Here is a 26,614-nt window from a genome sequence, read left to right on the forward strand (position 1 = left end):
AAAGGTAATGTTTGTGGTGTTGAGCGCATCCCATGTTTGTTGTCGGATCTCCCTCGCTTCCCAAGGCCATTGCTCACCCATATCGGTGCCTCCACAGACGAAACAGTTGGTAATCCCCAGGGAGAAGGCAATGTTTTCGGCCAGGTTAAGGAACATATTCCGCGCTTCTGGGGAGATGGGGAACTTAGTCGCTGCTTCTTCAGCACGAGCGATTTCATCGAATACCTCCTGGTACCCCATGACAGTAGTCTGGTAGTGCGTGGGAGGCTTTGTTTCGAGGCTTTGATATATGGTAATATACGTCAGCGGATCCATTCCTCCTCCGTCAATGCCGAGGCCCCACGTTTCTCTCCATGGCATGTCGTGGCCTCGGATGGGCCAGTCTAGGGACACATAGTTACCAGAACCTTGACGAAATTCGCCCAGGCCGGTGCATCCGGTATATCCTCCTCCCGTGTAAGCGCATACTCGTTCCCAGCCCGAGGCTCGAGTGTCGCCGGCACACGGGAGCCAAACCCAAGGGGAGCAGCATCTCATGTCTGGACTGAAAGGGCAGACATACTTGTGGTCGTTCACATATGCCTCACGCCAACTTTGGCTCCCACACTTACGGGACCAAGGGTGTTTGTCCATGGCGGCGCAAACGTCGAAGGTGAGTGTAGCCACAGTTTGGGTACCGCCAGCAAGGATGCGAGTGGAGTTAACGTAATACAGAATGCCATCCTCTTCAACCCCCGGGGACCCAGCCACATACGCAGGGAGTCCTACACTGAGGGTGACATTGTAGTATCTTGGCTTGGTGGGGCTATGGCAGACGGTGAGGTTGCCTTGGAGGCACCTGTGGGAGGCCAGCCGGGGTGATGATGGCACAAGTCGGAAGGAGCCGACAACCGCTGTCTGGGGGCTGTGACTGGTGGATGAGGGTGGTGACTAGGTGGTACCCTCCTTCTATACGATGGCGCACCAGGCGCAAACATTCAGTACAGTTCTGGCTCAAGGGGTGATAGCTCGGGACTGAGCAAAGGAGGAGGAGTAGACTCAGCATCATCATATATATGGTGGGAGGTATCCGAGCCTTTGCAGCATAAAGATGATAAGGCCCACGATGATGGCTACAATAAACGCAGAGCCAAAGACACAGTGGGTCCAAAAGCTGGGGTCCTGTTGCTGGGCAGGCATGAATCTACCGGTTCACGTCTTTCTGAGGGTCAGCCGTAGTGGAGCGTTAGGATGTTGATGCGCCGTCCAATGTTTCGGGGTGCTGCTAGTAGGAGCGGCAGGCTTCAGTCGGGTCCAATGTATCCACACTGGGCTTCCTGCAATTTTAACAGCGGTTGGGGTCGTTAGGAGAACAAGGGAGGGCCCTTTCCATTTGGGTTTCAGACAGTCCGATTCATCCCACTCCTTTACCCAAACTTCATCCCCCACCCTAAACTGGTGTGTAGGACTGGTGAGGACTAAGGGACCTACACTCTCAGTGTATTGTTGGATGTCCTGCACTACCTCGCGTAAGGCTTTCATCTGTCTCACTAAGGAATTCTCACCCTGTATCTGCAAGGAGTCGGGAAAAGAGGGTAGTGGTGGTGGCCTAGCGTACATCATCTCGTAAGGAGTAAGGCCGGTAGCCTTGGGGGTACACCTAAGATGTAGCAAAGCCAGTGGGAGCAGGTCGGGCCATTTGGCTTTAGCTTCTTGGCATAGCTTAGCCAGCTGGTTCTTCAGGGATCGGTTAGCCCTCTCCACTATACCGCTGCTCTGGGGCCTCCAGGCACAATGCAACTTCCAGTCGAGGCCCAGTCTCGTACTGAGCTGTTGTGTAACTTCGCTGGCGAATGCAGGGCCGTTGTCGGAGTTTATTTGCTTGGGGAGGCCGTATCTCGGCAGAATGTGCTGGATCAATAAGGAGGTGACTTCCTTTGCCATTTCCGTTCTGGTGGGCTGAGCTTCAATCCATCCAGTGTAGGTACACACAGCGACGAGGATGGCTTTATATCCCCGTGCTGGGGGCATATGCGTGAAATCAATCTGGCAAACGTGGAATGGGCTAGTGCCCCGGAGAACATGGCTTGGCGTCGGACCGGGTCCCGTCCTTGGATTGTTCTGAGCACAGGTTAAGCATTGACTGGAAGCATTTTTGGTCCACAGAGATAATTTATTAATGTAATAGGTCTTCTCGAGCAGGCGTCTCAGAGCGTTCTTGCCTAGGTGGGTTCGTTCGTGGGCCTCCTTGGCCACGGTCCACGCCAGGGCTTCGGGTATCCATATGCGTCCGTCTTGTAGCATCCACCAGCCATTACGTGCCTCCAGGCCCTCTTGCCGGGCCCATTCCGTTTCTTGCGGGGCATAGATGGGGATCTCGGTGGGGAGGTGAACAACGAGTACAGGGTCAGAGGAACAAGAAAGGTAAGGGAGTTGACTTGCTCTTTTTGCAGCGTCGTCTGCCCGCTGATTTCCCCGGGCGATAGGGTCCGTTCTCCCGGTGTGGGCCCTGCAGTGCATCACAGCCACCTTCTTTGGTTTCCATACTGACTCGAGTAACTGGCAGATCTCAGCGGCATTTGCAAGTCCTTTCCCCTCAGCTGTCAGAAATCCCCTCTCTTTGTACAAGGCTCCATGCACCTGGAGGGTGAGGAAAGCGTATTTGGAGTCGGTGTAAATGTTAACAACTTTTCCTTCAGCCCACAGGAGGGCTTTGGTGAGGGCGATCAGCTCCGCTTTCTGGGCTGACGTTCCGGGCGGCAGGGCCATAGCCTCGATCACATGGTCCTCCGACACGACAGCATAGCCAGCTCTTCGAATTCCCTCTATCACTTGGCTGCTTCCATCGGTAAAAAGGGTGATGCCCCCTTGCCAGGGTTGGTCCTTCAGATCAGGTCTGCTCGAGTGCACAGTGGCCATTACCTCTTCACAGTTGTGGAGTGGTGGTTCAGGGGCCGGAAGGAGAGTAGCGGGATTAAGGTTAGTTGTGTCCAGGATCCGTACCTCCGGATTTTCGCACAGGAGGGCTTGGTATTTGACCAATCGGGAGTTGGTCATCCATCTGGGTCCATGGCTCTCGAGTAGGCCGCGGATGGCGTGGGGCGTAGTTACAAAGAGCGTTTGGCCGAAGGTGAGCTTATTGGCCTCGTGTATCAGCAGACAGGCCGCCGCAATGCTTCGGAGGCAGCCCGGCCATCCTCGTGCCACGTTGTCCATTCCCTTGGAGAGATATGCTACAGGGCGTTGCCAGGTGCCGACCAGTTGGGTGAGGACTCCAAGTGCCAATCCCTTCTTTTCGTCGACGAACAAGTGAAACGGCTTAGTCACATCTGGCAGTCCGAGCGCGGGTGGGGCCGCAAGGGCATCCTTAAGGTCCTGAAGGGCTTTCAGTTCGCTTTTCTCCCACTGGAGATTTTGGCCCTCGAGTTCAGGTCCTTTCAGTTTGGCGTACAAACTGTGGGTCAGGATGGCAAAGTTGATGATCCAAATGCGGCAATATCCAGCAGCTCCGAGGAGTGCCCGTAGTTCCTTCTTATTTGCAGGAGTGGGTTGGTTGCGGATAGCTTGGGTTCGGGGGGTACCGAGCCTTCGGGTTCCTTCTCGGAGGCGGAAACCCAGGTATTCGACTTCGATCTCGCATATCTGGGCCTTTTTGCGACTGGCCCGGTACCCCTGGGCTTCCAGGGTTTTCAAGAGGTAAAGGGTAGCTTCTGCACAGTCCGTGTACGTTTTACGGGCCACCAACAGGTCATCCACGTATTGGACAACCGGCCCATACTCGTCCTGATACGTCTTCAGGTCCTGAGCGAGTTGGTCGCCGAAGAGGGTGGGGGAGTTCTTGAATCCCTGGGGGAGTCGTGTCCAGGTAAACTGCTGCTTATTACCAGTCTGTAAGTCTTCCCACGTGAAGGCAAACAATTTCTGGCTGTCGGCGGCAAGGGGGATGGAGAAGAAGGCGTCCTTCAGATCAATGACACTATACCACTTGGTCTGGGCTGGCACTTGGGCAAGGATGGAGTAGGGGTTCGGTACGAGGGCAACTATGTCGGCTACCTGGTTGTTGACTTTCCTCAGGTCTTGGACGGGTCTGTACTCTGATGTTCCTGGCTTCTTTACGGGCAATAATGGGGTGTTCCAAGCAGATCTGACAGGTCTCAGGACCCCGTGCTGAAGGAGTTTCTGTAGGTGTTTTTGCATGCTATGCCGGGCTGCATAAGGGATGTGATATTGTCCTTGGTTGACAACTTGGGCATTTGGTTTGAGTTCGATCCAGAGGGGGATGGCGTTGACGGCTAGTCCACCAGGGTTCACCTCCGCCCATACGTTGGGCACCTCTTCCATTAGGTCCCTTCTCTGTTGTGCGAAAGGGGTGTCCTGGTAATAGCGGCCGTCGTCAGGGCCTGCAATAAGGGGGGCATATAGTCTCCATTCTTCCCGCACCGGGCAGAGGAGCGTCACTGGTTGGTCTTCGAAATGGGCTTCTACTTCGCCCGTTGGTTTGAACTTCAGGGTGGCTTGGAGTTTGCACAGTAAGTCGCGGCCAATCAGGGGGACGGGGCACTCAGGAATATGGATGAACTGGTGAGACACCATCGTCCCACCGATCTGGACTTGGCGTTCCCTGAGGAGGGGGGCTGTGAGCGATTTTCCAGAAGCACCGATAATTGGTATAGTTTCTTTTGTGGCCGGGGCGATGGCTGTGGTGATGACGGAACGTTGGGCCCCCGTGTCTAGGAGGGCCTTCATCAATTGCATCCCCACGCGGATCTCCACCAGAGGGTCAGTGGGGACTCTGCCCTCCCGGTCCCTTCATGCCGTATGGTCCCGGGTGGCGTCTAGAGCCATCTGCCATTCCTGCTGTTCGGCCCGTTCCCGGCCGCGGCCCCGTCCTCGTTGTCCTTGTCTGGGGGCCTTTGGGCGGTCGGTGTCTTCCCCCCCTCTCTTCTGGTCACGCGGTTTCTCCGGACAGTCCGCCCACCAGTGCCCTTCCTCCCGACAGTTTGCGCATTGGTTGCATCCTAAGGGGGACCGTGTTCCTCTCCCCCCTCGGCCTCTACCTCTGCCCCGTGGCCTGGACCCTAAGCGTTCTTCCAGCACTGTGGCTAACACATCCGCATTCTCGCGCATCCGCCTGGTGGACTCCTTCCGGGCTTCGGCCTTCTCTTCTTGGTCGCGGTATCCGAACACGCGATCAGCTATGGCCTTCAGTTGGCTGATGCCCATCCCCTCAAATCCTTCGGTTCTCTGGAGTTTCCTCCGTATGTCGGGTGCTGACTGGCTAACAAAACTCATGACCACTGTGGAGACGTTTTTGGGGTCCTCGGGGTTTATTGGACTATGTCTCCTGAATGCATCCATAAGGCGCTCGAGGAAGTCCCCCGGACTTTCATTCTTCTGTTGAACTATATTGTGAATTTTTCCCATATTTGTAATTTTCTGTTTTCCCTTCTTAAGGGCCGCCAGGTATGCCTGTTGGTACCGGCGAATGACGGCCTGTCCTTCCTCGGTCCGGTAGTCCCATGCAGGGACCGCGGTAGGGGCTTCTGTATCTAGGATGGCCTGTACGTTAGCATTTCCCGGGTTGGCGTCTCGGATCGCTTGTTCCATATTTTGCTGTAGGAGGCGGCGTTCTTCAGTGGTCAGGATGTGGGCGCTCAACTGCCTGAGGTCGGCCCACGTGGGATTATAACTGTAAATGATGCCTTCTACCAGTTCTATCAGTTGTTCGGGTTTCTGATCATAAGATGGTCCGTGCAACTTCCAGTTATATAGGTCGGCGCTGGAGAAGGGGACGTGGCTGTAGACGGTCGACTGAATGGGCTGGGCATCGGCCACTGGGTTAGGGGTGTAGGTCGTAGACAGCCGGACCGGGTATAGGTTAGTCGCTTCTGTCCTCCGGGAAGCCGGAAGTGTACTTCTCGGACTCGACTGGGGGTATCGGGTAACGGTTTTCACTACTCTGTGACTCTTCCTGTTAGTTGTGGGGTCCGGGATTATAGCGTCTCCAGTGTCCGACTCGGACTCGGAGGCCTCAGCGTCATCCGGGCCATCCGACAAGTCCGCGAGGTCGGGGTATAGGGGAACGTATGGAGGAGGCGCCACCTCGTCTTCGTAGGCTTCCGTGGTAACAAGAACTGGGGCCTTAGGGGGCACCTTTTCGGGCGGGCCCTGAGCTTTCCCTCGGCCTTTCATGGGGGGTCTAGGTTTGGGAAGCGCACTGGTAGCACGGGGCGTGGCCTTATTGTTCTTGGCGGTAGTACGGGGCGTGGCCTCTGGGGCTCTGACGGAAGGGGCGGTGGGCGTTATAGGGGTGGTTCCCCTGGCCTTCGGAACGACAGCGACTGCCGGAGTTTGGAGAGCGAAGGCCGGGGTTCGTTTAGCTCCCCGCCCCTTCCTCTGTTTTATCACCATAAGGGCGGCCTTCTCTACCTTATGTTGGGCCCAGTCGGGCGGGTCTCGGACGACGCTTAACCACGCCTCAATGTAGGGGATGTCCTCTGGGCACCCGGGGTTTCCCCCAACTATAACAGTATTCATGACCGCCGCCACCTTTTCGTACTCAAATGACCCTTCCGGGGGCCATTCGGCAATTCCTAACCCGGGCCACATAAATTGACATCGCTGTATCATCCCGGCCCTACTGCATTTATCTTGGTCGAACACTTCGCTAAAGTGTTCCGTCATTAAGTCTAGCGGTGTGGAACCACCCCTGCCCATCCTAACCTGAGTGCCAAAGGATAGGAGACAGACGAAGGGGAGAGGGATGGTGGAGGAGTAAGGGGTCTCGTTCCACCGGACACAGAAGGGTCAACACTCGGCCTGACCAGGACGTGGTCGCCCAGCCTGGAACTGCAGGCCCAATCACACAACTTTCGCACACAACAAGAAACCCTCCCGTACGGTTTCTTCGCCCAAGCCTAGTGAGGTTCCGGGACCTAGTCCGTATTAGTCACTGGCTAAGAGGGTGATCAATCCTCTTCTTCGGCCCTTTACCGAGCCGGTCACTACGTTGAGTATACTCGCCTGTCCGTCGTTCCAGCAGGCCGCGCCGTCGTACGCGTCTCTCCGGAGAGAAAAAAGAAAAAATAAGAAAGCTGTTTTGTCGGAGCCACACAGTCCCACTGTCAGCCGGCCGGAATTGATCGGCCCTCCCGCCGTGAAGTGGACGCTGAAGTCAGCGGTGGCCACTAACCACTTTCCCGGCCGGGGGAGTCGGTGAACCGATCCGCCTGCAGTGGGAAGGGGAAAGAATATAATCCGATTTCCCTTCCTACTCCTGTCCCATCTGGGTCGCCAATGTAACGGGTCAGAAAATCAGGAGGCGAAAGACAAATTGGCTCCAAAACAAAACAACTTTTATTTGCTAGCAATTCACACAGCACCGAGTACAATCTCAGAATACTGTGTGTCGAGCGTCACCTGACACTCGTTCTTATACAGATTACTAGTCATGCGCATAAAACGCATCATACGTCACACACACACATGCGCAGTACAGGCACATGCGCAATACATTAGTAGTTCTGTAGTTCTCACAGAGAAAAGATACGTCAGTTTCATAGCTTTCATAGAAATTGTTACTTTGCAAGAAATGTAACTTATTGCAGTGTTCCAGCACATCTACACAATACAGCCTCTATGCATGGATCACGAGACTGGGCTGGCAGAGCCAGCTGCCTTCCATACAATCATAAATTGCTGACTACTACAATTTGTTATCTAGCTGCTGGTTAACAAATACATACTACTAGTAAAAGTCTAAACTGCACAGGTTGTGGTCTTAGTCTAGGCTCATTATATGTAAGGCACAAAAGGTCCAGTGCATTAATAAAGTATGGCTAAAAGGCCAAAGGCAGAGTTAGAGTCCATAAGTATAAGTCCATCAGTAGGCACAAAACATGAGGTTGTTCTGGTGATCAGTAGTATTCATAGTATTAGAGTAGTATCCGGCGTTCCACCCCTTCAGACTCACACCAAAAATCACGTGGCCTAGTAAAAGGGGCCCTCAAGAAATAAATCAGGACAGAAGCTGGATTTTATGAAATCATAAGGAAGAGCAGCAGAGCTTCCCAGATTTATTTGTATATAAGAGTTTGGTAACATAAGTACAAATTCTCAAGCAGAGAGAGAGAGTCTGGGAATGTTAATCCTGAGTCCTGCTGTTTAATTCCAGGCTGGTACCTGGCGGATTCTCAGAGGAAAACCAGAATAAGATCCAAAGAAAGGTCGGAGTTTCCCTGTGAAGGTGTCGGTGAAGGTGAAGAGATGAGATTTATTCTCTGCATCATAAAACGAGACCTTTCCTGCCTCATAGTCCAGCAGAATCCCCACTGCCCGGGGGATCTCACTCAGGGGGAGCTCGGTCTGAGGGTCGGTGAGGGCCCAGAATTCCTGTTTATTCCACAGCTCCACAGTCCAGAATCCTTCCTCAGGTGCCACTGTGATCTCCCCCTTCCTCCTCACAGAGTCTTTACACACTCCCAATGTCCAGTCCCTCAAATCCCCCACCTCCACCTCCCAGTAACGTCTCCCTGAGGTGAAGCCCTCACTCCCCAGCACAAAGGGATAAGTATCAAATCTCTGAGGAGTGTCCGGCACAATCTGTCCTGTGTTTCCACTTCTGACACTTTTCCCATCTTCAGACAGGACGAGATCAGGATGAGCAGTTTCAGGATCCAGAGTCACATTTACTGCAGAGAGGAGAGATATTAATATACATGAGCAAACACTTCTCATTAGCTTATCACACACCCACCACTAACCCTCATTGGCTCCTCACATACCCAGCTCTAACCCTCATTGGCTTCTCACACACCCAGCTCTAACCCTCATTGGCTCCTCACACACCCACCGCTAACCCTCATTGGCTCCTCACACACCCACCGGTAACCCTCATTGGTTCCTTACACACCCACCTCTAACCCTCATTGGATCCTCACACACCCAGCTCTAACCCTCATTGGCTCCTCACACACCCACCGCTAACCCTCATTGGCTCCTCACACTCCCAGGTCTAACCTTCATTGGCTGCTCCTGCACCTACCTCTAACCCTCATTTCCTGGTTCTTCAGTCAATCACTTTTTCTATGACAGGAGCTCTGCTATTGGATATTATCACCTTCCTGCCTCATAGATTTGACTCATCTTATTGGATATCAGCTTTTCAGTGTACCCTATCGGAATCAGTCTATTCATACCAAGGAGCTGGATAAAAACAGGAGATGGGATGACGTCAAAACGTTGAAGCCAATTAGGTTAATCTATGTTTCCCTTCCCCCACTCAGCCGTCATCCCCGTACTCTCAAAACAAAGCAAGCAAATATGAGCTGCTGCATCCTCCCTGCCATTCTTTATTCTTGGTGGCGTTTTTATTTAATCTCACTTATATTTTCAAACATGCCGTCTTGTGCAACATATGGATGTACACAGAGGAAGTATATGAATAACCTTTCATAGGTAAACTAGTAATTTCTTATAAATTGTAATCAGTGTGTCATTTGGAGGGGCTGATTGTAGGGACACCTTAGCAGAGCTGAAAATTACTGCTTAGCACAAAGAAATTATTTAACTAGTCAGGAGACATTTTTGGCCAGTTAAATTGCTTTGAATATCGACCCCTGAGTGGCTTGAAACAAACAAACAAAAAATCTGAGTAATAAAAATAACTTCTTCCATCTACTGTTCTTCCACCCAAAATATTGAATTAAAAAAAAAGAGCTCTGACTATATAACACCAGTAAAGGTGCATCTCCCCCCCCCCCCCCCCCCCATCAAGTGGAGGAGTGGCCTAGTGGTTAGGGTGGTGGACTCTGGTCCTGAGGAACTGAGTTCGATTCCCACTTCAGGCACAGGCAGCTCCTTGTGACTCTGGGCAAGTCACTTAACCCTCCATTGCCCCATGTAAGCCGCATTGAGCCTGCCATGAGTGGAAAAGTGCGGGGTGCAAATGTAACTAAAATAAAAAATAAAATAAATATCTCCATTTCCCCCACCCCAGGTCCAGCACATCTTCTTCTCCCCACCCCAGGGTTACCATATGGCTCCAGAGAAAGGAGGACACATTGAGCTAGTCTGGGTTTTGCTTCCATTGAAAGCAATGGAAGTAAAACCCAGACTGGCTCAATCTGTCCCATCCCACAGATTCAGTGTTATCCTATTCCAGAAGAGGACACATCCCACTGCACCAGATGGAGGCTGAGACCAGTCTGTTGATTACAAAAATTATTTGGATGTACAGTCCATTCTCGGCATTCACGATGGTTTATTGAACACCTAACTTCTTTTTGTTGTCCCCATAATCTTAGTTGTACAGCCATACAATGGTCTTAAGTATCCCGATGAAGAAGGTCAACAGCCAGTATACGTTTCTTTTCTTTTTGAACTTTTTGATTCCAAGTATATTTATAGTTAGTTTTAGGATATAAACCCAGATTGCCTATAAGATTTGTTCATCTATGATGAAGCCCAACCTGGTACCTTTGTTTGATATCGTCTAACCATTCTCTGATGTTCTTCTCAATGACCCACTTTATTTTTTCTCTTTTTTCCTACCCTTGTTGGCTGGTCCTTTCTCTCTCCTCACACCCTGTCCTTCACTTCTCCCCTCCACCACACCCTATCACAGAAGAATGGTAGTGTTATGGGTGTTTTGCTAAAGAGAGGAGGAGTTGTGGGGAACTTGGGGAGGGGGGGGGGGGGGGGGTCAGGACCCCTAATGTTCGTATTTTCAGGGCACTCCTCTGGATAATAAAACAAGGGTTACCTGTAAGATTTATTTCATCCCCCTAATTATTCTGTGTGCTGATTTCAAGCCTTGCTAGCTAGATCAGACCTTTTGAAATTGTGCAAGGACACCCATGTGACCCACACTCCTAACTAAATGGACCCCAAAACATGTTTATACATTTACTGTGATTTGTTGTGCAAGAAATGGGAGAAGGGGAAGTGGACCTTTTTACTGAGACAGATGTGAGTGGCTGAGAGACAGTTATACAAGATCTGGGTGAGAGAGTGTGTCACGAGAATGGAAAAAAAAAACCCTATTTTTTTCTATATTTTTGCTGACCAGTGTTAAGGTTGTGTCATGGGCAAGATACTGTACCAGGCAGTTTAAGAAATTATTGATTGTGAACTTTATTACAAGGTTTTAAAAGATAAGTACATGCATATAGAATGGTCCAATGTAATTAAGATAACATTAATGGATATTTTGATTTGTATTAATTATTGGGTCAAGACTTCCTGTATTTCATACAGTTTGAAACCACATTGTATCTGGATAGTGAAAAGGGGAAGTTGGGAACAGTCTGCTAGCTTAACCACAAGGTCAGGTGGTATATAGGTTGGATATATGATATAAAAAAAACTGCTGAAGTAGCATGAGGAGGTGGGCTTGGAATTTGTGACAGAAAGTATAGTGGGAGAGAAGTTACTAGTAGGTGGGTGAAGATGGCTTTGTGACTCAGATCAGGTGGAGTGGAGTAACTGCTATCTAGGAATTAGGGTATGAACTGATAATTGATAGAACAGAAGTCAGATGTGTTGGATTAGGAAAGTAGATGATTGGTTAGTGGGATGTGCTAAGATGGCAATTAGTTTCCGGATTATTGTATAACATGTACTAAATCAATTGTATAAAAATGAGGGAAATCTATGTAGGTTGGGCTTCCTTGTTTCCAGGGCAGTGAACTGGAGTGGACCCAAGGAAGTCTAATAATTTCTTTTCTGTATTTCAGACTTGCTATAAGGCTCTGCTTGAGCTACAATTTACTTGTTTCCAGAATAAACTTTTCTTTTTATTTCACTTCTGAGTGAGTAAGTACTATTTGTTTTATTAGTGTATTAGCGTAAGAAACAAATCGAAGAACCTGGGTGTTCTAGCAGTAACCAGTTGGGGTTTGGCTAAGGTGGGTGCAGACCCCAACACAAGACAGCCAGAACTAGCAGAAAAGTGTTTCACGCTTTCCTGACCCTGGGTGATGTGTTTATAAATCTGTTTGGTTTCATCCTCACAGCAATGCTGTCCACAGTGCTTTTTTTTAATCAACCATTTGCATAATCCACAAATTTAATCACCTTTCCATCTTTTCTACTGACTCATCACGAAGCACAGATGTAGTTTTTGAACTTTCTGGTTCTGCTTCACGAACAGACCACTGAATCTCTTCCTTTTTTTGCTGGATGGATCAGATTGTTGATTCATTAAAATTTAAGGCAGAAACAGACATGCTGGAATGAAGCTTATCCAACACACCTATTTTGTCACTAAGACACATCACATGTTTCTTTCTCTTACAATTGGTACCTGTAGCTTGTAACTCACCCACTGGATGCTTGGTGGCCATTTCCAGAAGCAAACTATACTGTATCATTCAGATGGAAACAGTTCTTGTCTTAATCTGGTCATCAGATTAAATATGTTTATTCCATTTTGCAAGCAGTTTTTGGAGGCCATTTACTGTATCCCTCTTGGCCACTCTAGGACACTTGGTGACTATTTCCAGAAGCAAACTGTACTGTATTATTTGGTGAAAAGTCCTGGGACTGCCACAGACTGCTGGGTGGGAGGCATTCACTCGGGGAAGTTTCGGAGATAACCTGTGAAAACTGGAGTCTCCCAATGAATGTGGGAAACTTGCCAGGTCTGAACCAGAGGGATCACTCCCTGACCCTGATCAGGGGAAACACACATTGTCTTCTCTATCACAGGGTTGAAAATGATCCCTAACACTGACTGTAGGTGTTTGTAAAGCGAAATCACAGTCAAAGGACACATTAGTGGATTTGATGGTTTTGTATAATTATTATATATCAGATTGTTACCTGTATATCTGCCAAATTCCATCCACCAATCTGCATTAAAATAAAGATGAACAATGATCAGATCGCAGAGAAGAGAAATAAGTACAATGATATAAAAATATATATTAGCGGTGGACAATGATTAAAACTTTTAAACATGCAATTAAGTGCGCTTAATCACAGAATTTTGGGCATTAAATAAGAAAGATTCAAACAGCCTTCACCAAGTTTCTCTTCCACAATCCCTACATTGACTTGTACAGCAGGGCTCAGACTCAGCATTGCCTCAAACTCCTTGTCTCGCCCTGCACAGTGATTGGGCTCAGCAGATACTTGAGTCACGCAGTGCAGGAATTTGGGGAAGTCTCGCGGTTTCAAGTCTCAAGAGACCTTCCCTAACTTCATGCACCATGCAGCTCAAGTATCTGCAGAGCCTGTCCGTGCAGGGGGAGAGAAGGAGTTTGAGGCAGCTCTGAGGAAGGAGAAAGAATCCCAAGCCCTGCTGTAGAGGTAAGCGTGGGGGAGGGGTGGGTCAGCATTAAAAAAACACAGGCAGCATCAAACAACATGGTATGCGTTAAAATATTAATGCATTTATGGTGTTATTAACACATTAATTGCCCACTCTAAAATATATAAGTTGCTAACTGAATAAAACTTACCTATTCCTGCAGGATGTGATTTTATTTTGTAAAAAAAACAATAGAGAGAGAAATGTTAGAGATTTTGAATTACAAAAATGTCCTTCAATGATCTTATAATTACATTCATACATAAGAACTGCCATCCAGGGAAAGACTGAAGGTCCATCAAGCCCAGTATGCTGTTTCCAACAGTGGTGAATCCAGGTCACAAGTATCTGAAGACAGATTTTCTTCTGCTTATCCCAGGAATAAGCTTATGACATAGCAAACACATGACTTCCAGGGTGCAATGCAATAAAATAAAACAATCTTTGCCTTATCACCCATTCCTTCTTCAGGTTATACTCAAATAGAAGTGACAATAGACAACGCAAGGTCATTGTTGCTTTGGGTACAGCTGGTATAAAGTAAGAACGTAGTCACAAAAGAGAGGGTATTACAGCATACAAGCATAGAACACAGACAATAAAAGCAGCACTGGGCCTTCAAGAAAGAGATAACAGCCGTCCTTTATTGTGAAAAAGACCCGACATGGGCCGTGTTTCGGCACACAAGCGCCTGCCTCAGGGTCTAACATAAAAACACAGAGATATGATTATAGATCCAGACCACACATAAATTTACATACATACCAGGGGGGATAAGAGGGTTATAAGCATAATGTTAAAATAAAAATTAAATTGTTGCAATGTCATGTGCTGGAGCCAATGGCTTGTTGTTATGTTTGAGATATTATTTCAATAAAAATTCAAAGTTAAAAAAAATTTACATATATACCATAGTGTAATAAATGGTTGAATTATAAAAACATACAAACAATATAAAATATAATAAAATGAATGAGGAACAGAATCTTGTCAGTGATAATCCAGAAATAATTAAACTCAATATGTACAGGCATGTGTACGTTGAGAACTTGATGTACAAGAATGTCAAATAAATTCTGGGATATGATATGATGACTCACTCTCTCTATAGCTTAATGTGCAAGAACATCAAATGAATGAGCCATTGTAATTCTAATTCACAATGGCGCAACTTCGAGACTCAAACAAGATCTCTTGTTTTCATAATACGGTCAAGGACGCCCAAATCTCAACATTTAGGTCGACCTTAGAGATGGTCGTCCCCTGTTTTCAGCGATAATGGAAACCGAGGACGCCCATCTCAGAAACGACCAAATCCAAGCCATTTGGTCATGGGAGGAGCCAGCATTCATAGTGCACTGGTCACCCTGACATGCCAGGACACCAACCGGGCACCCTAGGGGGGACTGCAGTGGACTTCAGAAAAAGCTTCCAGGTGCACAGCACCTTGTGTGCTGAGCCTCCCAAACCCCCCCCCCCCAAACCCACTCCCCACAACTGCACACCACTACCATAGCCCTTAAGGATGAAGGGGGGCACCTAGATGTGGGTACAGTGGGTTTGTGGTGCGTTTTGGAGGGCACACATTTATACCACAAGTATAACAGGTGGGGGGGGGGATGGGCATGGGTCCGCCAGTGCACTGCACCCACAAAAACTGCTCCAGGAACCTGCATACTGCTGTCAGGCAGCTGGGTATGACATTTGAGGCTGGTATAATATATTTTTTAAATTGTTTTTTGAGGGTGGGAGGGGTTCGTGACCACTGGGGGAGTAAGGGGAGGTCAACCTCAATTCCCTCCGATGGTCATCTGGTCAGTTCGGGCACCTTTTTGAGGCTTGGTCGCAAAAAAAAAAAAAAAAAAAAGTCGGCCAAGTGCTCGTCCCGGGACGCCTTTCTTTTTTCCATTATCGGCTGAGGACGCCCTGTGTTAAGCACGCCCCAGTCCCGTCTTCGCTATGCTTCCGACACGCCCCCGTGAACTTTGGTCGTCCCCGCGACAGAAAGCAGTTGAGGGCGCCCAAAATCGGCTTTCGATTATGCCGATTTGGGCGACTCAGAGAAGGATGCCCATCTACCGATTTGTGTCGAAAGATGGGCGCCCTTCTCTTTCGAAAATAAGCCTGTTCGTATTCATTTTAATGCAAAATCCACAAAAACAAATGAATCTAGTCATATACTACTACTACTACTTAACATTTCTAAAGCGCTAAACAACCATATTCCCACCCCAAAACATTCCTTTTTTCACTCCCTCCCCCCACCCTTTAAGTAACCATAATAATGAGAAAACGCTGCATAATTAGTGTGATATTGACTGGATAATATGCTAGTTTTTTTGTGTTTTTTATATGAGATATGTGCTATTCTTTTCATTAGTTGTCCAATTTGCGCCATTATGTGACATCAGCCTTATGCATTATTTATTACGTGACAGGTGCTGCTCTTTTCCCATTTGTCCACTTTTTCTATTTCTCCCCTCTTGCTTATCCCAGCCAAACCCTTGTGTTCCCTCCCCACCCCCCTCCTTCTAACATTTTGTAAACCTCCCCTCCCTCCCCTCCTAATTTATGGCGCCACATGGCTAACCCTTGGGCACCAAATAGAGGTGAAGTGACCCACAAATCACTTACCAGGTACCCCAATATCTACTGTTAACATCTCTGAACCAAACTGTTACCATATATAGAACCAAAGGCTTGTCCCATTATAACATCTGCAGTAATCTTTTTCAACCGACTGTTCCATCTACCGAGATGTTCAGTCTTTCTGTCTGTGGTCAGAATTCTCTCACATTTTCACCAATAGATAATAGTTTCTTGGTACGTTGCCCCGTCACTATACTGCAACAACTCTGACCAGTCTATCCTTCCACTGCCCACACTAAACTTGCTAATCTCAGGGTCAATAATAGCGCTGAAATTTGGACAGTCTGTCTTGGCATTATCGACACAGGGCCAGGATGGTTTGGAGGTTCAGAATCGGAAGAGTTAAAAGTTACCTCAGTAGTGGCAAGATTCAGTCTAGTAACTGGGTAACTATCTGGATAAAGTTAGGACAACGAAAAGGATGTGGTAACTTTATCTGGGTTATTATTCGGTACCCGTCAGAATATTGCCAGTCAATGTATATCCATATACTCAGTATCTTGGTACAGCCCAGCACTGAAAATGGGAAAATTAGGTTCTTACCTTGGTAATTTTCTTTCCTTTAGTCATAGCAGATGAATCCATTACGTATGGGTTGTGTCCATCAACCAGCAGGGGGAGATAAAGAGCACTCAAAAACCATAGTGCCTTATGGCCAGCTAGCTCCATCTGCCTCTTCAGTATTTGAAGCTTCCAAAGCAGTATAACAGACCGTAATGGGAACAACATGAACTTTCCTCACAGCGAACGATGGCCCCATAACAGGAGCATTAACTCAATGGAAGGAATGAACTCATCCTCCTGTAACTGAACAGTAATCCTGAAGACTGTTTTCCAACTTTCTCCCAAGGAAGGACTATATTTTCAGAAAAAAAACTGCACATCAAACAGAGTCACATCATTAAACAATCAATCAGACAGTCAATCAGACAGGGAGGGCTCATGGATTCATCTGCTATGACTAAAGGAAAGAAAATTACTAAGGTAAGAACCTAATTTTCCCTTCCTTGTCATCAAGCAGATGAATCCATTATGTATGGGATGTAACAAAGCAATCCCTAGATAGGGTGGGAACAGGCCACACCACACGCTAGCACTTGTGCTCCAAAATGCGCATCCCTCCTGGCAGCCACATCCAGCCTGTAATGTCGGGCAAATGAGAGCTTAGAAGCCCATGTTGCTGCACTGCATATCTCATGAAGAGAGAGTGCTCCAGTTTCAGCCCAAGAGGAAGAAATCGCTCTTGTAGAATGCGCCTTAAAGGCTACAGGCGGAGGCCGGCCGGCCAGCAGATAAGCTGAAAAGATAGCTTCTTTGAGCCAGCGAGCAATAGTGGCTTTAGATGCTGGAGACCCTCTGCGAGGACCTGATAGTAAAACAAAAAGATGATCAGAGGTCCTGAAAGAATTTGTAATTCGCAGATACTGCAACAGAGTCCTGCGCACAACCAAAAGGTGCAACTGCCCAAAAGATTCTGGAAACTCCTCCCTAGCAAATGAGGGTAGAAAAAACAGGCTGGTTTAGGTGAAACGCTGAAACCACCTTAGGCATAAAGGAAGGCATGATATGTACCGTTACCCTGGACTCTGAGAATTGCAGAAATGGGTCTTGACAGTTCAGTGCCTGGAGTTCTGACACCCATCTCGCCGAAGTGATGGCCTCCAAAAAGACGGCCTTTAGAGTCAGATCTTTCACTGAAGCTCGCCTTAGCGGCTCAAAAGGAGAACCCTGAAGAGCCTTTACAACTAGCCCCAGGTTTCAAGCTGGACAAGGTGCCCGCACGGGAGGACGGAGCCGAAGCACCCCTCTAAGAAACCGTGCAATATCTGGATGTGCAGCTAAAGACACGCCTTCAACCTTACCACGAAGGGAGGCCAGTGCTGCCACTTGCACCCGCAGGGAATTATAGGCCAAGCCTTTTTGTACACCATCCTGCAAAAAGTCCAGAATCGGCGAGACAGGAGCCCGCATGGGTGTGATCGCTTTTGACACACACCAAACCAAACTGGCACCAGATCCTGGCATAAGCCACGGAAGTGGATCGCTTGTGGGCCTGCAGGAGAGTGGAAATTACATTATTGGAAAAGCCTTTGTTTCTCAATTGCACCCTCTCAATAGCCATGCCGTAAGACCAAAGCGGCAGGCATCCTCCATGGTCACCATCCCTGCGACAACAGGTTCTGTACCAGAGGCAACGGTAGGGGAGCCTCCACCAGCATCCGCCGGAGATCCGCATACCAAGGCCTCCTGGGCCAATCCGGGGCGAAGAGAACCACTTCTCCTGGATGAAGCCGAATCCGCAGGAGCACTCGCCCTATCAAGGGCCACGGAGGGAACACATACAGGAGGCCCAGAGGCCAGGGTTGAGCCAAGGCATCCAACCCTGCCGAGCGAGGATCTCTCCGTCTGCTGTAAAAGCACGGGACTTTGGCATTTGTGCTTGAGGCCATAAGATCCGCTACAGGCGTCCCCCATTTGGCACAGATCTGCAGGAATACTTCATCTGCAAGTTCCCACTCCGCTGGATCGATTTGATGCCTGCTTAGATAATCGGCTTGCACGTTGCTCTGACCTGCAATATGAGCTGCTGACAGAAACTGCAGATGTAGCTCGGCCCAGTGGTAAATCTGTTCGGCCTGCGCGGCTAGTGCTGTGCACTGTGTACCGCCCTGTCGATTTATGTAGGCCACTGCTGTCATGTGGTCCGACAGAACTCTGACAGCCAATCCCTCCAGGGTCACTTGGAAGGCCAGAAGCGCCTGAAACACCGCTTTCAACTCTAGGCAGTTGATGGACCACTCTGACTCGTCGGGTGTCCAGAGACCCTGGGCACGCTTCCCCTTGCAATGTGCGCCCCAGCCCTGCAGGCTGGCATCTGTAACCACTAGGTACCAATCGGGGAGCGCCAGTGGCATTCCTCGCCGCAGCATGCTGTCTGAGAGCCACCACTCCATGCTGAGCTGGGCCACAGGGAGCCACATGAGTCTGCATTGATAATCCTGAGATACTGGAGATCATCGATGAAGTAGGGAATACTGCAGAGGTCTCAGGTGCGCTCTCGCCCAGGGCACCAATTCCAAGGTGGCCATCATCGATCCCAACAGCTGGACAATGTCCCAAGCTCATGGGCGAGGCATCCTCAGGAGCAGACGGACCTGATTCTGAAGCTTGCACCGCCTTTGCTCGGGTAGGAATACATATACCGAGTCTGTGTTGAACCGGGCCCCCAAATATTCTAGATATTGCGAGGGGGTCAGGTGACTTTTGGCAATATTGACGACCCAGCCCAGAGATTGAAGTACTGAGACCACTCTGGCTGTAGCTTGATGACTCTCTGTTGCAGAGTCCGCTCTGATGAGCCAGTCGTCTAGGTACGGGTGGACCCGGATACCTTCTCGCCTGAGAAATGCAGTTACTACCACCATAACCTTGGAAAAGGTTCGGGGAGCTGTGGCGAGGCCAAAAGGCAAGGCCTGAAACTGGAAATGTTTTCCCATCACCGCAAACCGCAGAAACCTCTGGTGTAGGGGCCAAATTGGAATATGCAAGTAAGTTTCTTTCAGGTCCAGAGACGTGAGAAACTCTCCTGGCTGTACCGCCGCAATGACGGAGCGCAGGGTTTCCATGTGAAAATGCTGCACTCTTAAGGCCGGTACCTTCTAGCTTCTCGGAAGCGAGGTTTATAAGAGGAATGAACCGCCTGACCCTTGGAGGGAGGCCGAGGCCTGGGGTTTGGCATCCCCCAGGCCTTTCACAATTTTCTCCAACTCCTCACCAAACAGGAGAAGGCCTTGAAAGGGCAACTTCACCAACCTTTGCCTAGAGGCCATGTCCGCCGCCCAATGCCGTAGCCACAGAAGACGGCGAGGCACCACTGCTACAGCCATCTGTTGAGCCGAAGCTCTGACAATATCATAAAGGGCGTCAGCCAAAAAGGACAAGGCCGACTCCATCCGCAGGGCCACCTCAGACAAGGTCTTGCATATCCTTCAGGGCCACATCTCCTTCAACAGGGAGGGTAGTCCTTTTTGTCACAGCCGTGACTAGGGCATCCACTTTAGGCACTGCAAAGCGAGCCAAATGTTCCTCACTTAGAGGGTATAATTGCCCCATTGCCCTGGAAACTTTCAAAGGTCCCTCGGGGTCAGCCCATTGAGCTGAAATAAGCTCATGGATGGAGTCATGCAAAGGAAAGGCTCAAGCAGGCTTTTTGGTACTAGCCATCCTAGGATTCACAGAGGAGGCCGTGCCCCTGTCAGGATTTTCAATAGAGAGGGCCTGTAAGGCATCAGAAATAAGCGCTGGCAGCTCTTCACGGTAGAAAATCCTCACCGCGGACGGATCATCCAGATCCTGTGGCAACTCTGCACCTTCTTCTGGCTCCTCTGGCCATGAGGGCCTGCCAGACCCCTCAGTCTCCACCACCCGACCATGGCGGGGGGGGGGGGGAAGGGGGGTGCGACACTCTCCAAAGGGGAATTAACCCTTCTGCGCTTCTCTTGTGGCCAGCTATCAGGGTAAAACGCCTCAGAGGGCAGTCCCAGGCCAGAATCCGCTGGAGGGGCAGTAAGGGGGGCATCAATAAAACAAAGTCAGGGGAGAAAACTCACTCTGGCCACCCGGTTCCATTTTTAACTCTGTAGAGGAAACAGCAAAAGAGGCAATCAAATCAACTCTGGAGGTGCAGAAGAGTAGGAAAGGCAGGGAAAGGCGAACCAATGTGCCTGCATCCACTAAGTAGAGTAGGAAAGGGCAGGGAAAAGCGAACTGTGTCCACATCCACTGGGGGGATGGGTAAGGCAGGGAAAGGGCTAACCTATGTGCCTTTAAAGTGAAGCTACAATAGCCTTAACACCCCTGCTTCCACTGGCAAAGCTCAGGAGCCACCCCAGGCAGAATTTAGAAGGAGCTGAAAAAGCTGCAATCACCCTGCTGGGGAGATAGAGAATACTGAAGAGGCAGATGGAGCTAGCTGGCCATGAGGCACTATGGTTTTTTATTGCTCTCTATCTCCCCCTGCTGGTAGGTGGACACAACCCATTCGTAATGGATTCATCTGTTTGATGACAAAGAACTCAGATTTATACTTTTATTTCTGCACATTTTTAGTGGAATCATCCAGAGCATTTGAAAAGAAGACAAACCAAATTAAAACGCGATCAATTCCCCTCCGAAGGGACACCACCTTGTAAGTGGTGGAGGGGCTTCCGTGTTTCAATGACTCAGAGGGCTATGCTGAAGGGTTACCCATATCAGACAGGCTCCTGAGGAGAAACCAGACAAACAGTGTCCCAAATTAGGGAGAGGGGAAAGATGGTGACCTGAAGCTCCTACACTCAACGGCCCAGCTGTCCTCTGAAGTTCAGTTTTTGTTCACTTGAAATTTCCTCTCTGCATTGCAGTTGCCTTAACAGAGGAAGGGGACAATGAGGGGTCAGCCGCCGATGACCAGCGTTTTGTCCCCTGTGCAGCAAGTGTGGGACCGCTGTGTGACGAGCTGCCCATAGATGACTGGGTTGATGAGTCCTTTGATTAGCGCCAACGAAGGAGCGTCGATGCTCTTGGACCTGGAAACAACTTCATCGCTCAAAAATCATTTAACCACCATGCCCAAAGGAGTGGAGGAGTGAGTCAGGAGTGTATGCTGAAACGGAAGTCGTTTACAGCTGAACCCGTGTTGGCGGTGCTACTCCTAAACCCTTAAGAGTTATCAGCTTGGAGTTTTTGGCTCCCGTGGAGGTTGCATTGAATGTCATCTGGAGGGTGCTCCAGGACCTGACGGTGGTAGAGAATGACTTTGCTTCAGATATAGTCTTGTTAATGAGCCACATGGATAATCTAATCAAATCCTTTGAGAATATAGAGCAAATGAAGTTCTACTGAAGTAGGAAACGGTTAAGATTTGAAAATGATAAAAGACCAGAAAAATTTGAACAAAATGAATATTGTTACAGATGATTAATATCGAGATTGCTGTTTTCCCAGAGTTCCGGGTATGACTCCTAATGTTTTTTTTTCCTCTGAAATGATTCCTCTTAATATATTAATTCAAAAGGAGTGAAGCCTGTGAAACTGGGATTACTTTAATCAGCGGGAATTGGATTGGAGATTCAAGGGTTTGTATTGTTAAACAATTTCTGGTTTTAAAAGGGGAAAAAAATGAAATCAGGTGTATTACTTTCACTAATATTGGACAATAAGTATGTTTCCAATGAAATTGATGGACTATGCACCGTTATGGTCTTGAAGAAACCAACCAGATGATCAATGTGGAATAATGATTTAGATAAATAATAACTGGGGATAATCGGGTTAATACCATGTTTTCTTTGTTTGCTGTTGCTTAAATTGATCTCCTTGTCTTGTTTCACTCTCCCTATTTATTTTGTGGTCTAAGAAAGAGAAAGATTGTATAAAATCCATTTAACTTGTTGAGATTGTTTTTTTCTTCTAATATTGTTTTAATGTACAATCATCTCTGTTTTACTGTTTTGCAAGTGATCCTTGTAAAATGAAAAAATTATAAATAAATGATTTAAAAAAAAAAAAGCGATCAATTCCTCACCTCCAAATTTTGTAATCCATTTCTTCAGTTGCTGAGGGAAGCTCAATTGGAAACCCATTTTCAGATCAGTAGAAACAGCCTCTGGTTCTGGAAACTTCATTTTCTTACACCTATGGGTTAGAGAGTAACTGGGATTATTCTGGGAAATGTTCACACCCAGGGGATAGAGATGTAAACAGTGGAAGGAATGAAATATACCATGAACACTCAGTTTTCTGTGATTATGGGACTGATTTTTGAAATAAGAAAACAGTCAAAAAGTGGCATTTGGAAATCGCTATTTTTGAAACCCATTTTTTTAACATTTTGCTATGCAAGGGAGTGTGTTAGGGGTGGGATTTGGGCATTCCTAATACTCAGATGTTTTTCTGCCACAATGGAACAAAACAAAAATATCCAGGGCTACAATTTATATGTTTTGTTTTTATCACAACTAAGTCACAACAAGGTGCCTTAAATGACCAAATGACTACTGAAGAGTTTAAGGCATGTCCCCCCCCTTACTCCCCTAGTGGTCACTGACCCCCTCCCACCCCCCACCCCCAAAGATGTGAAAGAAAAAGTATATAACAGCCTCTATGAAAAGCCTCAGATAGTCAGTCCTCTTAGAGCAGCAATCAGGTCCCTGGAGTAGCCTAGTGGTCAGAGATATGGACCAGGCCCATATCTCCCTCTATCTGTTCCACTTGTGGTGGAAAGTATCAGCCCTCCAAAACTTACCAAAAGCCTACTGTACCTACATATAGGTGACACCTGCAGCCATAAGGGCTATTGTAGATGTGTACAGTAGTTTTTCTACGGATTTTGGAAGGCTCACCCTACAAGATAATGGGGCAGTGGTAAGATGTCTAACTGGGACCTCCTAGGGCGCCCCACTGCTCTGCTGGGATGTCCGTGTGGCCAGTCTACTAAGAATACTGGCAAACATCCATCCTAAGGCTTGATTGTTTTGTGTTTTTCACATAGAGGTTTCAAATTAGGTATGTGCCTTTTATTATCTCATTTATACATTTTTTATACATATTTGTATTGAAGTTCGTAACCTATACCAGTGCCCTTGCTTTGCTGTTATGTGATGTCAGATTTTATTATGCTTTTATATATATGTTTATATGCACTGTCATACAATTGTTGCATTACATACACTTCTTTTATATATATATATTTTCTTATATATGCTCTTTTATGTACATGTATATATATATATATATATATATAATTTATATTGGACAGTGCGTAGCGATATGCTTATTCTAGTATACTCTCTATGTATACTTAGTAATATTCCATATTTTATTATTTGTTTTTTGTCAATTTATATATTTGATATATTATGCTCGTATGTGTGTTATATTTTATTTATTATGATCTATGATAATTATTATATATTTGTTCATTGTAGCCCCTGACGCAGCCCTAGGTGGGCGAAACACGGCCTGTGTCGAGCGATTTGTTCATACACGGTATCGTCAATAAAATCTTTTTGTTGAGATATTGATCTGCTGGCTTTCTTTCCCAGGCTCAATGTGGCTTACAGAGTTTTGTTATGACATGGTCATACCAGGATATCAGATGAAATTAGTAGTATACAAAGATTGGGTAAAGGAAGAGAGAAGGGAGGTGTTAGGCAGGATAATGTAGAAGGTGGACTTTATTAGCTGGGTGTTTTCTATCTTTTAACCAGTGTAGATTAGGAATTGGTTATTGGACAGAAAACAGAGGGTAGGGATGAATGGTCATTTCTCTCAACGGAGGAGGGTGAACAGTGACTGGTACTATTTAACATACAGTATATGGAAATCGGAATGACAAGTCAGGTGATCAAATTAGCAAATGATACAAAACTATTCAAGGTTGTTAAAACATGTGTGGACTGTGAAATATCTGAGGAAATTGGAAGACTGGGCGTCCAAATGGCAGATGAAATCTAATGTGGACGAATGCTAAGTGATGCTAATTGGAAAGAATAATCCGAATCATAGTTACTTGATGCTAGGGTCCATCTTGGGGGTCAGCGCTCAAGAAAAAGATCTGGGTGTCATTGTAGGTAAGTAACCTGTTCCGGGACAGAGGGAGCAGGGAAATCGCGGAGACGACAGGCGTGTGGCTGCTCTCTGCACCCCTCCAGCAGCGTGCACCTGGGGCAGACCGCCCCCACCGCCCTGCCCTCGGTACGCCACTGGCTCTCAGGTACACATCTCACCATTGGTCCCTTACCTTGTCTGTTGAGCCCCCCCAAAACCCACCACCCCCAACTGTACACCACTACCACAGCTTTTACGGGTGAAGGGGGCACCTATATGTGGGTTTCTGGTGAGATTTGGAGGGCTTACAGTTTCGTCCAGAAGTGTAACAGGTAGGGGGAGGTAGGAGCCTGGGTCCACCTGTCGGCAGTGCACTGCACCCACCACTAGACTACTCCAGGGACCTGCATGCTGTCAGGAAGGTCAAGTGGAGATGTGAGCCCTTGTGCCCGATGGAGAAAGATTCCCCACCGAGCTGTCGGCCAACCCCGAGCTCCCCGTGTCTCCTTCCATTCCCCAGAGGTTGAGCCACTAGACTATTCCATGGACCTGCATGCTGTTCTAATGGACCTGAGTATAACATCTGAGGCTGGCATAGAGACTGGCAAGTATGTTTTTCATCATAATTTGGGAGGGGGTGGGAGGGGGTTAGTGACCACTGGGGGAATTAGGGGAGAACATCTCTGATTCCCTCCAGTGGTCATCTGGGTATTTAGGGCACCTTTTTGTGCCTTATTCGTTATAAAAACAGGTCTAGCTCAAAACTTCTAAGTTTTGGACCTGGATTTTTTTGTTTTGTTCCATTATGACTGAAAAACGTTAAGTCTTAAGAACGCATAAGTCCCCGTCTGAACACGCCCCTAACACACCCCTTGAGATTTGGACGCACTTCTGATGGACTTCATAGAAAAACGTCTAAAAATAGGTTTATGCCACATGTTTATTCACCCTTCAAAGAAATATAAACACATTTTGATAGAATTACTTTGTTATAGACAGCGTCAGAGCAGAGACCATCACCAGCAACTCCTTCTGCACTAGGGTTGAGGGGCAACACAACTGGGAGAGTAGAGGTGGAAAGGAGATTCACAGGGTGAAGTTTGGTGGGGAATGAACAGAGGATTCACGGAGGGCCAAATGGGTGAGGACAGCGAGGTTGGTGGGAGAGGAAATAGGAGAATCAGAGGGAAGGGAAAATAGATCTGTAATTCTCCTCCTCATCCTCCATCTCTTCCCCTCCATTTCTCAGTACTTCCTCTAACCTTTAGTTCTCCTTCTCCTCACTTAATCCCACCTCTCTTTCTCCCATTCTCAATTCCACATCTACTACTAATCATTTCTATAGCACTTCTAGACATACGCAGCACTGTACACATTATATACAGGTACTTTGTCCCTAGGGGCTCACAATCAGAGTTTTTTTGTACCTGGGGCAATGGAGGGTTAAGTGATTTGCCCAAGGTCACAAGGAGCTGCAGTGGGACTCGAACCCAGGTTGCCAGGATCAAAGCCCACTACACTAACCATTAGGCTACTCCTCTCCCTTTCACCAATCAATTAATTCCCTTCTTTCTCACTCAAAATCCATCCAGCCACATAGAAAATGACAGAAAACTAACTTGTACCTGCTCAGGGCATCCTTCACATCCTAAAGGGAAATGAGACAGAGAATATTTCTAGTTAGATTTCACAGTTTATGAGAACACATTATACATTAGGATACTCTACTCACAGCTCTGCTCAATCACAAAACAGCTACAAAATTTTGATGCCATTTCTATGATCAGCATCCAAAAATTTATAAGAAACACCCAAACTCATTATGGAAACAAGTGTATCAGCCTGTTTCAAACCTACCATTTATCTCCTAAGTTGTAATTGATACTTGGGGAACTTTTCAAGTATTTAGATAAAACACAGGTCCTTCATGCCAATCAATCAGACTTTTGGATGGGGAACAGTACTGAAACCTCCTTAGTGGCTGTGATCCATGATCTGCAGGTAGACATTCTCAAGGGCCTGGTTTGGGAGAGTGGAGATGGAGGTTGTGATGTATGCGTATGTGACCCACTGGGAGAGGACAGA

The 26,614-nt window shown here is 47.7% G+C and overlaps 1 protein-coding gene across 4 annotated transcripts in view; it reads right to left on the reverse strand.

Annotated features, from left to right (window-relative positions):
* Positions 1 to 8,056: 8,056 nt before the first annotated feature.
* Positions 8,057 to 26,614, reverse strand: part of LOC115468287 (E3 ubiquitin-protein ligase TRIM39-like) — a 31,253-nt gene continuing 12,695 nt past the window's right edge. The window contains exons 4-8 of one of the 4 annotated variants that reach the window (XM_030199902.1): positions 26,155 to 26,177; positions 22,506 to 22,615; positions 13,443 to 13,448; positions 12,802 to 12,831; positions 8,057 to 8,669 (exon numbers count right to left, since the gene is read on the reverse strand). In XM_030199902.1, coding sequence (XP_030055762.1) covers positions 8,143 to 8,669; positions 12,802 to 12,831; positions 13,443 to 13,448; positions 22,506 to 22,615; positions 26,155 to 26,177 — 696 coding nt within the window. In that variant the 3' untranslated portion in view covers positions 8,057 to 8,142. Of the gene's footprint in view, positions 8,670 to 12,801; positions 12,832 to 13,442; positions 13,449 to 17,952; positions 17,959 to 18,178; positions 18,185 to 22,505; positions 22,616 to 26,154; positions 26,178 to 26,614 lie in introns of all 4 variants that reach the window. The other 3 variants (XM_030199900.1, XM_030199901.1, XM_030199903.1) reach the window with 3 other exon arrangements.

Source organism: Microcaecilia unicolor, chromosome 4, assembly GCF_901765095.1.
Source record: "Microcaecilia unicolor chromosome 4, aMicUni1.1, whole genome shotgun sequence".
NCBI lineage: Eukaryota > Metazoa > Chordata > Amphibia > Gymnophiona > Siphonopidae > Microcaecilia > Microcaecilia unicolor.